The sequence below is a fragment of the Poeciliopsis prolifica genome, unplaced genomic scaffold, assembly GCF_027474105.1.
Source record: "Poeciliopsis prolifica strain line A6 unplaced genomic scaffold, Auburn_PproV2 SCAFFOLD013, whole genome shotgun sequence".
Lineage (NCBI taxonomy): Eukaryota > Metazoa > Chordata > Actinopteri > Cyprinodontiformes > Poeciliidae > Poeciliopsis > Poeciliopsis prolifica.
This window is the reverse complement of record NW_026562388.1, coordinates 419114-432116: the sequence shown is the minus strand read 5'-3', so window position 1 is coordinate 432116 and position 13003 is coordinate 419114. Positions and strand designations below refer to the sequence as shown.

At 43.2% G+C, this 13003-nt stretch overlaps 1 protein-coding gene across 1 annotated transcript; it reads right to left on the bottom strand.

Annotated features, from left to right (window-relative positions):
• Positions 1 to 784: 784 nt before the first annotated feature.
• On the bottom strand, positions 785 to 10548 carry vsnl1b (visinin-like 1b). The gene is made up of 4 exons (XM_055038247.1): positions 10135 to 10548; positions 5167 to 5333; positions 4860 to 5075; positions 785 to 3326 (listed from the first exon to the last, which is right to left on the bottom strand). Exons 2-4 carry the CDS (start codon positions 5326 to 5328, stop codon positions 3129 to 3131), a joined length of 576 nt encoding a protein of 191 aa, XP_054894222.1. The 5' UTR covers positions 5329 to 5333; positions 10135 to 10548; the 3' UTR covers positions 785 to 3128.
• Positions 10549 to 13003: the final 2455 nt, after the last annotated feature.

Here is a 13003-nt window from a genome sequence, read left to right as displayed (position 1 = left end):
TTAGTACGTCCATGTAAGATCTAAAAACCTCACCACTTTATTAATCACATGCCAAGATGTATACCATTCAGATTTTAATCCAGCTAAACCTCTACTGGATTAAACACAAAGAGCAGCAATGATAACTCGTTACAAACTGGAAGCAATTGTGAGACCTATAATTTATATTTTCAATAAATACACATTTCGGATATCTTCAGTCAAATTATGACTACTCATAAAGTAAATTTAAGATATCTCAATTTTAGTTTTGACCAGTCAAAATTCCTTTTAAGATATCTCTAAATAAATTAGAGAAATGAATGGACAGGAAATTCTTTGCAGATTTGAAGAAGCAGTCTTGCAGTTGAAGTTTTGCGTTCTCCGCATATCCAACATTGCAGAGCTCTTTCTACGTTGTGGCCTTTACTGACAGTTTTGTGTAGGAAACATTAAATTCTGCAAGCAACTGTAGAAAGGGGCAATTCTTAATTCAGATACCTAAAATAGTCGTTTTGACTAGTCATAATTACGTTCAAGATATCTTGAATTGTAATTACGGATATGTGTTCCGTCAAATGATGGATCCAGTGTCATGATTTGAAAGGAATTTTGACTCGTCAAAATGTAATTGAAAATATCTTGAATTATTATTCTTACTAGTCAGAATGTAAATGCAGATATCGTAAATTACCATTCTCCTTGCAGTTGGTGGGCTAAAACGATCCACAGCCTTAATGTTTTTTTGTTTATCATTTTAGTTTGGATTTTCAGTGCAGACCCAGTAACTCCACCTACCAGCCTGTGTCTTTCCAAAAAGCCTGTCGATGGTTTATTTGTTTCAAACACTACAGAACCGAGTTTGGGTGCAACACATGCCACATGTATAAAAGAATACAGTTAGTTGTTATAATGAGTTTTCATATCTGATAGAAACATTTACTCGACAAAAATAAGGAGGTGGTGGGGGATAAATCTGGACTAAAATATAGAAATAATCCAGTCACTGAAGATGTGGGCGGGGGGTTGGCTTCATTTATGTTCCAGACAAAATAAAAAAAACAAAAACAATGAAAAGCTTCTTCTGCAACTTCCACTTGTGCAAGTGGACAACAAGCAGACTCCCAGTCCATGCTTGCATAGCCTAACATGAGAGGAGAGGAGAGGGGTGGAGGGGGAGTGGACGGAAGAGGTGCAAACTGTCGGAAAGAGAAACATTTCGGCAGTAACCAAACGCGACCGTCTCACAGTGTAAGAAACGCCACCGAACGCCTCTTTGAGGTTCCCGCATCTTTAATGATCGCTGCAAACAGGTAAACAGGAAGGTGACACCTTTCAATAAAAAGTTTCTCCTTACAAAAATGTTTCACACAAAGGAATGCAGTGTGTCCAGTAAACATAGATGAGGCTTTGTCATTATTGTTATCGTCATTGTCGTTGTTTTGGCTGCGTTGGAAGTGGAGTCACCCTCACAGGTTCCCTAAGCCTTGAGAGCGAGCCCCAAGCAGCGGACCCAAAAGCCAAGAACGTACTCGTTTCGCAGTGCTCTTTGTTTCTGTAAACATGTTGATATGTAAGTTAAAGTTACCCTTTTTTTCATCGCTGTTGTCATTATTAGTATTTCTTCAAGTTTAAATCAAAACAAGCAGCCTGAAAAAAAAAAAAAAAAGAGAGAGAAGAGAAGAAGAAGCCAATTATTGGAGTGCTGCGCCTGATGATGGCGGGGATTCTGACCTTTTCTCTAAAAGGGCAGCAGTACGACGTGATCAAAAGAAAGGGAACGAAAAAAAAAAATTTATGTCCACACACGCACGAGTAGATTTCTGCTCATCGTACAAGCAGCTGAAGCCAAAACACGGCGCAGCGTGCCGACGTCAAAGCTCTCCGATCCACAGCTGCAGCCCGAACCAGTGGCACCCCGCAGATTATTTCATAAGGTTGGCCAGACCAGGCCAATAAAAATTTTAGGAGGCCATTTTGCTAAAAATAAAATAAAATAAAACCCAATTATATGTAATATTTACTATATGTTATATAACTACTTTATATTTGTTTATTTATAGGGTTGTTCATTGATGTTTTCATTAAAGCGGGTGACGCTTTACACTTTTCTGTAACATGAATATGATTCTCTGGGGAGGCCAGGATTTTTCAAGAGGGGGCCACGACTCTTGTGTCCCCCCTATTTGGGGCGCCACTGGCCCGAACGCCTTTCCGACAACTCAAGTATCTCACACCAATGCTGAATCGAATGGGAGGGGAGGAGGGGTGGGGATGCTCCCACGTTAGTGGGTGGAGGGCAGGGGGTGAACTAATGACAGGGTGCGTCACACACTGTACAGCCCATGCAACAATACTAAATGAATTTTCCATTTTATGTCTTTTTATAGGCACCTAAAGATGCAAAAAAAAAGGTAAGAGATTATATAGTTTTTTTGTTTGTTTTTTCTCGACACGTAATATATGCATGCAAAGAACCTACTCTTCTCGGTTCCACTGAGTGAGAACATCTGGAACAGACGGGAGCCGTTTTCTATTCTCCGAGAGCTCAACAAGTCTGGATAGTAGAGACAGTTACAATTATCATAGGAATTATTGTTTTTTGTTACTATCAAGTAAAGCATACAGTAGTTGCAGCGGTGAACACTGGGGTGGGTAAAGAGGGGTGGGTTCCTAGATACTGCAGAAACAGAACTGAATGCAAGTGCTCCACTGATATACAAGCTAGAGGTGAGGATGTACAGGGTTACTGTGCACAAATCACGCTGGCATGTTCAGAAATAGAAATCTGTGATATATCTTATAGCTATTTTTCAAAATGATTCTGCATTTTGACATTTCTCATGCATACGACCACAAGAAGCGAGTCCATTGAAAAATAGTCCAAGCATTTTGTTGTTGTTTTTTTTCTCTTTTAAGTTATTACTGGTGGTTTTTCTTTTTTTTTTTCTTTTTTTCTACTTCTTCTGTTTTATTCTTCCCCCTGTGGAAATGGCAAAGAACCTAATGAGACATTAAACCGTGTGCGGCTGTCCAGAGTGTGTGGATACAGACTGGGTGGGGTGTGTGTGTGGGGGGTGGGGGGGCGCAAGCAGGAAGTGGGAGGGGGTCGGGGGTCGTGGTGTCGGGTGGGGTGCAGGGATGCGGCTTCACTTCTGCATGTCACACTGCAGCAGGAGAACGATGGACGGGTCGCTCTTCGCCGCCTCCTTGAACTCCTCCAGCGAGATCTGGTCGTCGTTGTTCTTATCCATTTTGCTGAAGATCTTGTCCACCCTCTGCTCCGGTGTCAGGCCGTCCTCGTTCATCTTCATCATGATCACGGTGCCCACCATTTTGTAGATCGCCTGCGCGTGAGAGAGAGGGTGAACGTTAGCCGATGAGCTTTTGTTAGGCCTAACACGGCCTAACGGAACGTGTGCAGTTTGTGACGTAACCGTGGGACCAGAGTAACTGTTATTATTATAAAAAAATTTTTTAATAAAATGTTCCTTAAATCCCGATCGGGTTCAGAGCCTTAAAAACTCTGTCGACTTGAAGTTCACGAGTCTTTCGCTCGTCTCTGTCGTGTTTACTCACTTTTCTGTGAACAAGAAGCCTTGAAATAAAATAAGCTTTTATCGTAGCTGCATCAAATGTTAGTTAGTACTGAAATTTAAACGTGGCATAAGCTTTCTGAAATTTATGCTTGACTTTTAAAAGTTAATCAGAATTTATCGGACCTTCTAAATTGTGACTTCCTGCTTCCTTGGGGAATGAAAAGCGTGCGACACGGATATTTATAAAAGTTTTACCCGCTGGACAAAAGACTTGGTGATTAGCATTGGATGCTAACACCGTGCTAACTCAAGCGCAAAAACGTCCCGTCTTTTTTTTTATCGCAAGTGGAACTAGAGTAAAGTCTGTGACTCTTACAACCCGGACTTGTTTCATCGTCGCACACTCATCGAACCCGTGTTTCCATGGCGACAGGAGTGTACCGTAAAGCTGCGCGGTTCCTCCACACAGTCTGTCCAGTCGCCATCCGCGACACACAGCAGGGGGAGTTTATGTTTTCAATAGTTTCGGAACAAAAATAGTTTGACGACCCAATGACGACGGGAAGAGATGAAAAGTTTGACGTTAACTTGACATGTCTGCCAAAGAGCCACACTGAACGCTTAATTTATGAGTGTTATTTTCATCACAAACACAAACATGTAGGGTTTGGTCAGAGGAGACTCCACTTTGCTGTTTTTCCCATAATCAACTGGTAAATATAACTTCCAAATTTTGTTGTAATTTCTATTAAATCAACGCGTTTGACTTTCTGGTTTGTTCTTTCTTTTTCCAGGTTCCCGTACTCTCTTTGTCTTTACATTTTGATCAGAACATGTTTTGTAAATCGCTGCGTTCTGGTACCGATCTGGTTCTGCTGCCTGGTTTTCTTCAAACCGCTGGTTCACATGTTTGTATCCGCAAATAATCAGTGGAGTTCTGCCAAACATAAATCACATAAGAGCCGAGCTGATGAGGAAACAGACTTGCAGAAATATGAACAACTGAATGAAAGCAGCAGACTAAATGCTAAATTTAGCTTGCGAAAACGCATGGTGCATCTGATATGACTGGAATAAAACACTATATTTATCCCAGCTGGATTTGTCAATACTCTCCAATATCACCAACACAGATCAGATTCATCTTATAGATTGTGTTCCCTGAAATAGCATCAAGATATCCAATACACCTCAAGCTTTGCCACAACGAGGCGCTGCGTGTATGCGTGTGTGTGTGTGTGTGTGTGCTGTTGCTGCTCTGCAGGTATGCTACAGACGGATGGACAAAAACGCACCTAGTCCCCTGATGGGTAAAGGCTTAATGACTCGATAATCCCTCACCTCGATTATCTCCAGCATCTCCACTCTGGTGATTTTGCCGTCGCCATCCAGGTCGTACATGTTGAAGGCCCAGTTGAGTTTCTGCTCGAAGCTGCCGCGGGAGGTGATGGACAGGGCGCAGATGAACTCTCGGAAGTCGATGGTGCCGTCTCCGTTTTTGTCGAAGGTCCTGAAGGCGTGTTGTGCAAATTTTGACGCGTCGCCGTACGGGAAGAACTGCGCGCGTTCGAAAACAGAGGCGTGTCGTGAGTTGGCCGGCGTGGACTATGGTGAGAGAAAGTGAGAGGGCGAGGCGGGTCGCACAAACCTTGACGTAGAGCTGCTGGAACTCATCCAGATTCAGCCGGCCGCTGGGGCAATCTTTCAGGAAGCCTTTGTACCACTGTTTCAGCTCGTGTTCATTAAACTCAGTGTTCTTCACCAGATCCTCCATCACCTCGGGAGTCAGCTTGCTGTTTTGCTTTCCCATGATTCCTGTTGTAAAAGAACATAATGTCAGGGTTGAGTGTTGCCATTGCGTTTCTGCTGTTTTTGTAGTGGTACTCCTGCTGCAACAAGGCAGACAAGAACGCCCTGCAGAGGACGGTGAGGGGAACAGGACTCTGAACCTTGACAGACACTCTCAGACAAACAGCAACAGAACATCAAACACAAATTAACCTGCTGCTAAAACACTGAACTGTAGTTAAAGTCATGCACTATGGTGCTTTGCAAAAGCAGCCACGCCGCTTGAACTTGAATCACAAACTTCAATGTGTCCATCGACATTTTTATAGACCAAAGCAAAGTGGTGTATCTTATGCAGATGCACTCGTTACCTGTTTCTTAGGGTGTGTCTCTATCAGATTTGCACATCTAGAGACTGGAAATCTTGCACATTCTTCAAAGCAAAATACCTCAAGCTCAGAGCGTCTGCAAAATGTTTCGATCATTGCAACAGACTCTCAGTTGAATTTGTGTCTAGGATTAGGCTAGAATAATGATTTCCTTTACCAAGATCTGAGACTGGAACCCTTTATTTCAAACACCAGCCTTTGAGGGCAAGTGTCCTACGACTTTCAGATCCATCTCTGGTCCAAAGTGCTGCTTTCTGTCAGTGGCTTGTATATTTGAGTTGCACGTGTTGAAGAATATTGGTATGTAAAGGTTGCAGGGCCATCGATGACTGGAGTTTAAGATACCTGCTCCGGCCACATCCATCTTCCCATGCTAGCACTGCCTGAGTCGGTGCCCTGAGGCTGACGTTAAGTCCTGGTCTCATCTGGTTCATCGGACAGCTGGTGTTTGGTTGTCTTGCATTCAGAAAATGTTGACTTCCTCCCCCAGCAAGATTGTTTTTTTCATTGCATCAACCTTCCGGACCACTCAGGTCTTCTGGTTCTGGTCTGCCCCACTTCTCCAGAACCAGAACCAAATATAGAGAAGCAGGATTCGTTTTTTTTATGCTCCACTAACGTGGAACAAACTTTCAGAAAACTTTAAAACTGCTGAAACACAGAGTTGTGTTAAATCAAGGGTAAACCCCCACCTGTTTAGAGTTGCCTAAACAGCTGGGGGTTAGGTGCCTGGAACAACAATTGACATATTTCATGTGCATTCGCTTGATGATTTTGATTATTTCTTTTGACAGAATGTAATGCTTATTGCTTGTTTCTCAGTTTCTCTGTTATGCGTTTTTTTGTGGCGGAAAGCACTTCGAACTTATCTGTTGCTGAAACGTGGCGTACAAAAAAACTTCATTGCCCGACCCAGTGCTCTTGGACCAGGCATTTCAGAGCGCCTTCTTCCATCTGTTCCCTCCATGGCTTGTGGAAAGCTTTAAATAGGACGTCGTATGTCAACGGATTTTCCCACACAAGGCTCAGAGTTTGGAGTTCACTTTATCTAGCTGGATTTACAGTCAGATCAAATTACACACAAAAGGATTTTATGTACTGAGTGATTTCTTAAAGTAATTTGTTGCAGTAAATTTGATTTAAGGGTAGCGGAGTCAAGGAAGAGAAGGTAATTCAAATGCACGGCACATTTCTCAGACTTTCTGTCAATCCACTTAAGTTGTGCACTGCTTTCTGGTCTAGACCAATGAAATCAAATCCGTTGCAGTTTGTGAGTAATGCGGCACAGGGTGAACGCGGTGCTACTCATTTATGTATTTATGCCTAATAATGAGCTCTAAAAGAAAAGCTCTTGTTCAGCTTTGAGTCATACAAACTACAAATTGATTCGATCCTCTCCTCGGACAGAAGCACGGATCGTTCCGTGATGCCCCGCGTTCTATTTCCGTGGCCCCTGCCGGTGCCAGGCCCCGGGCCCCCAGTCAGCTGTGACCTGGATTGTCACCGTCGAAGCAGATCCAGTTCACCAAAACGTTCGATCGCCGCTATCAAGTTTCCACTGCGAACACCGTCCCCACGCCGATGACGATCGCAACGAAGCCTCCGCTCGCGTGCGACGGAGACCCAGCTGCAGTGAGTCCACGCAGCGCGGGGACGGCGGTGGAGGTGGGGGGACGCAGGAGCACGCAGCAGGGCCGGCTGTAATCTGGATCAGTGGGGAGTATGGCTTATGACTGAGTGGTCTGTGAGTACCGCTGTGCTTAAAACCAGCTGCAGACAGTCCGGTGTGCCGTCAGCTCCGGATTAGTTTGTTAACCGCATGATGAAGGCACTCAGCACTAGCAGCAGCTACGGCAACTGCAGCTGCCTCTCTGGAGCCCCACGTTCATGAATTATTCACTCATGATGTGGCAAATGACATAAGACGGCCAAGAATAGGCAGATGCATAATTAAACTAATGAGACAAACGGATGTTGCTCAGGCCTGGGGACGCAGGGGTCAGAGAGGGGAACGTCCAGCGAGGGCGTGCATTTGCCTTTTTTTTGTCATGTCACAGCTTCAATGTCTTTCACTGGGATTTTTATGTATTAAACCAACATAAAATATTGTTTAAGGGTGTGGACTTAAGGTTTTATCACAATATTTGGTGCAACTATCACATTACAATAAAAGTAATGATAAGAACTATTTATTACATCTTCTTTAGGTGTATGACTAACAGCAATTACAGTCCCATAAACACAATTAAAAAACATTTAAGTGTAATGCGTTTTTGTTTTTTGGGGGGGACACCGGTCACATAAAGGAGTGATTCACTGTATTTTCAAATGTATTTGTTCATTGACACTCTGATTGAACAAACAGTGGAGAAAATAATAAAACCATCAATCCTGACAATAAAGACAGTTTTTTTGGGGGGGGGCTTTGAACACTATTAATTGGAATTTATTGTGACAATAATAAATCAAATTTCTTATCATTAGAAGAAATTCATCACACTAATTGATAAAACGATCCGATAAATGCACACTCTTTTTAATGACGCAAGCTTTTAGATGCATCTCTGCTTCGAAACGTCCAAATCAAGCTGTGAAGTGAGAAGCAGAGCGTATTATAACTTGACTGCTTCCTTTGGTTGTAATTCAGCCATTTTATTCTGGTCGTTGGGGACAGGGACACGGGTCGTCAAAGACTGACCTGAACTCACAACCCAAACAAGCAGGCGGCCTGGTTGCTATGGAGGAGCTGCAGAGGTTCACGATTCGGGTAGGGAAACGTTTTGGCAGTGTTTCCATTTTCCGACCCCTCCCACAAAGCCGTCCTTTCGTTTCTTCACATTAAATGCTGCTAGGAATTTTGTGGGACTGTGAAGAGATTCCCAAAATGGTGGTTTCTTCAGTTTTAAGGTGCCATCTTGTGTGAGATGGAAGTCTAAATCAAAGCTGTGACGGCTGTGACTAGTTATTTAAGAGTCAGTTTTCAAAAAAGGTTGTTCATTTCTAATTCAGCCAATTATTTATCAGAACTTTGCTTTCTCAAAATACTACCTTTAATTTCGACTTCTGCTGTCACGATGCTGTTCGAACATTTTCTTGAGCTCAGCCCAATTGCTCTTAACCAAGCTAATTTTTATTAATTGAATAAAGATAAAAAAAAAAAAAAGATCATTGGTTTAAAGTTAATTTTGCTTCTTCCTCTTGCTCTTTAAAGGTCTGCCTATTCATACTGATCTATGATGTTATTGCATGTGTATTATGTTCTAAAGAAAGACAAAATACTACAAATGCACGCCACACTTCTCAGATTTTTACTTCTAAATATCCTGGAGCCATGCTTCCATCTCCTGCCACTTTTATCGGCTATTTCTCCCCTCACTTTATGTCACCCTAGACAAGTTGGAGGAGTATGGATTAATGCTGGTCCACATCTCTGCAGCAGCAGCTCCACCACACTCTGCACTGCGTTGACTCGGGCCTGCAGAACAAGCAGCAGCAGCAGCACTAATGTGCGCCGCAGCCAAAAAAAAAAAAAAATCAGTGCAAAGCCCCGCGTTTTGACGCTCAGCCTCAAAACGCCCCAACCCGCATTGGTGGCCACTCGCATCTCCGCGGATGTGCGGTTTGAACCGGGCTGCTGTGAATGACCTTGAGGACAAACAGTTTGGATCAGGAGGTTGACATGCTCCGGCGTTTTCGTTCCCTCTTTGCATCATCAGAGTATTAAAACAAAGCAAAAGAGAGAGAGAGAAAAAAAATCATTACTGATCACGCCTCTGCTGGGAACGGCGCGTTTTTGTTTTTGTTTTTTCTGGCAGACTGGGTGCCAGGAGATGCCGTATTCCCCCTATGGCGCTTTGGGCAATAACAAATGAGTTAATGGTATTAGAGCCTCCTGTGTGAGCGGAGAGGAGGGAGTGGGATGGAGGAGGAGGTGGAGATGCTGCTGCATTCCGATGGAAACGACGCAGTGAGAGCGTTTTCCCACCAGATCCCCTCCATCACATGTTCCGAGCGCATCCAAGCCACAGACATGAAAAATAATCTGACACACCTTTTTGTTGTTGTTGTTTTTTTTTTTGTAACAATCTAATACACATTTCGTCGTATGCCAACACATCTCCCTCGCAGCCTCCGCTGCAGGCGTTGAAAGGCCAATCAGCTTGTCTCCAAACCGCCCGACATTTTTCTCGTTTCGCCTCCGTCCGGGTCTCCGGCTGCAGGCGGAGCGCAGAGGTTTTATTTTTCATGGATGCGCAGGAGCCTCAGAGCTCCTCCATCCCCATGTAACATCACGCGCTCACACAGAAACAACACGAACACGCGCGCGCGAAAACACACACACCATGACGGCTGCATGTAAGAAGAATTAGAAAAAAAAAAAAAAAAAAAAAAAAAAAGCCCAACGCGCCACGCACGCATGCAGCCATCCGCGCTCTTACCTGATCAAAGCCTCTGTGCTGGTTGCCTGTCGGGACTGAAGCGGCTCGTTTCCTCTGCAAAGTCCAGAACCCCCCCTCTGTTGGTCCCGTGGAAACGTTCACCTAAAAAAGCCGATTATTCTCAACAACGATCGCCTATAAAAAAATTTTTTAAAAAGTAAAAAAAAGAAAATACAGAGCGCGAGCACACACACACGCGCGCGCGCGCACGCGCTATCGCTCTCTTTCTCTCACTCGCACACGGTACGGAGAGGCGCGTTTTCTTTTGTTTTTGTTTTTTGCGCGATTTTGTTTCTTTTTTTTTTTTTTTTTTTGCCCCCGGACGCAGTTCTTCCTCAGATGAGGCGCAGCAGGCTCCGATCCCGCGCCGAGTCTGCGCCTGTCTGTCTGTCTGTCTGCGTGCGGACTGGAGGAGCGCGGCGTCACCCCGTGCGCATCACAGCCCGGTGGGATGAGGAGTTCGCCTGTGCGCTGCCGCTCCGTGTGGCTCCAGCTGGCTGCTGTCGCGTTGCAGCCGCAGCCTTTGCCCCCGCCGTGGACGGAGGGGGTTATTATTAAGCAGGCTGAGGGGCCAGGTGAGCTGCTCATCAATAAAGCATCTGCCAAATTAATTTGGACCGACTGCGGCTCGTTTGTCCGTGAAGTTGAATGTTTGGTTTTGGCTGCAACTCAATCGGGGAGTTTTGGAGCAGAGAGGAATTGTTTAGAAACAGAGTAGGGGATCAGTAGGAACAACAATGAAAAGCTTATGTATAAATTTAATTAATAAAAGGTACAACATATTTCTCGATGGAAGATAAAGAATATCCAGAAACAAAACAATAACCGGAAACTCGTGCACGGTTTGGCGATATGAAACGGAGGTTTTATCACGATATTTTGTGAGAACGATAAAAGTGACGATGCGAACTGTTTATGCTTTTCACATAAAGAACGGTTTGTCTAACTAAATGGTTCACATTTAATCATGTTTTTTTGGGGGGGTTTTAATGGATGAATATACTGATGCTCTTATTGAACAAATACTAAATTCTCAATCTCCACAATATGGAGGGTTTAATATGACTGGAATTTATTGTCACTGACACATGTGCATTTAGGGCACATGTGTCGAACTCCAGGCCTGTGGGCCAAATCTGACCTACCATAGATTTTCATGTGGCCCTCTAAGTGTGCTTAAATATGGTGTCATCAGTCAAATCAGTGCAGTTTTTAATCTGTTTCCTGCCAAATTATATCAGCCAGTTCTTCCAGTTTCTTGAGAAATTCACACAAAATCAACAATACGTTTGTGCTAAAACAAAATTGGGAGTATATTGCAGGCTTTCCCCCCAAATTGTCAAAAACTGATAATAAAATGTCGCATTTATCGTCATAAATGAGCGCAAATATTTCCAAATTAGATCCACAAACACTTTGATTTTTATTACAAAAAAAAAAAAATCACAAGTATCACTGGAAAGTTGTTCAATAATATTGATTTTAAGAATAAATTGATATTTAGCAGTTTGTGAACAGGTTTTCAAAAACAAATTCTGGCACAACCGGCCCTTGAAGAGCATTCAGGGTCTTTATTTGGTCCAAAACAAAAATGAGTTCTGCATCTCTACAGCTTCCCCAGAGATGGTGTGAGTAATAAAGAAAGCAACATGAAGCTCTTCTCATATGTTTGCTCATGATTCTGGAAATCCCAGCTCCTCTGAACTATCATATTAAATCCTCTTATTAAAAAGAAATCTAAAGTATCAATAAGTTTGAGTTTTCACATGCAAAATTAGATTCACTGTCAGACATGTTAACCCTATATGCCTCAAAAATCCATCTCTTTGTTCATCTTCTACCTTAGAAGATCTCTTCTTTTTGTTTTTTCTTTCAGAAATGGTGAAAATAAAATCTGTCCAAGAGGTCAAAGTTCACAGGTCTCATTTCCACATGTGGATTCGGCGTCAGCGGTGTTCTGTTCACTGGTTCTGGCTTCCTGCGGACTTTGCTGCAAACTCAGAGAGGCGAGTGTAAATGGAAATCCAGACTTTCGTGCAGGTCGGATGTCGTACCGCTTTCCGTCGTCTGAAGCTTCTCGCTGCGACAAAAATTCATGTTTTCAAAACCAAATTCTGCTCACTTAATTCGTTGGTGTATAAAAGTGGAGCCAGGAAACGCCTTCATATTAGATTTTACTCTCTTTATCCTGGCCGTGATGTGAACATTAAGGGGTTTTTATTGTTTTTCTCGGTGCATGATTAGATTACTAAGATTATTTGTGCATCTCCTCTTCTGTTGTATGGCAAAAACAGCATTCCATCAAAACAGAAATGCTCCATCTGTTTTGATGAAACATTTCTTATACAATAAACTATAATAATAATAATTGGACACAGGCCCAATTCTGACATCACGTTTTAGACGTTTTTAAACAGCCGTGAGTTTTGCTCTTGATTACTCTTTTTCTAGAACATAAAGTCCTTTTGTTGAAGTGCCAGAGTGATATCAAGTGGGGGGTTCTGCGGTGCTCCCCCGTCCCCACCTGTTGCTGCCGCTGGCTGAAAGACGCCGACGACGGAGAAACAGTTAATAGAAAACGATTCACAACTCTGATCGAAAGTAATGTTTGATCTTATTTGTTTGTGTGTTCTATCGAGGTTGGAGAGACCGACACCGACGTGGTTTTAGTTTTCACCGTTTTTTTTTAGAGGTATAAATCTGAATTTTGTGTCTTCACCTCCCCTCTTACTATGTTATCCCTAAAGAAAACACAGTTTGAAATCAGCCCCTTAGTAAACCGCCTGCCTGTAATGCTACTACATGATTGGATGGAATGCGGTCTGTTTTAAATATGTTACTCTGCTGTAGGTGTAGCTGACAGGTGAAC

Coding starts and splice junctions, on each gene's coding strand:
- vsnl1b (XM_055038247.1), bottom strand. CDS start 5,328: ATGGGAAAGCAAAACAGCAAGCTGACTCCCGAGGTGATGGAGGATCTG. Junction 5,076..5,166: donor TCCAGCAGCTCTACGTCAAG/GTTTGTGCGACC, acceptor GAACGCGCGCAG/TTCTTCCCGTACGGCGACGC. Junction 3,327..4,859: donor AGATGCTGGAGATAATCGAG/GTGAGGGATTAT, acceptor TCTCACGCGCAG/GCGATCTACAAAATGGTGGG.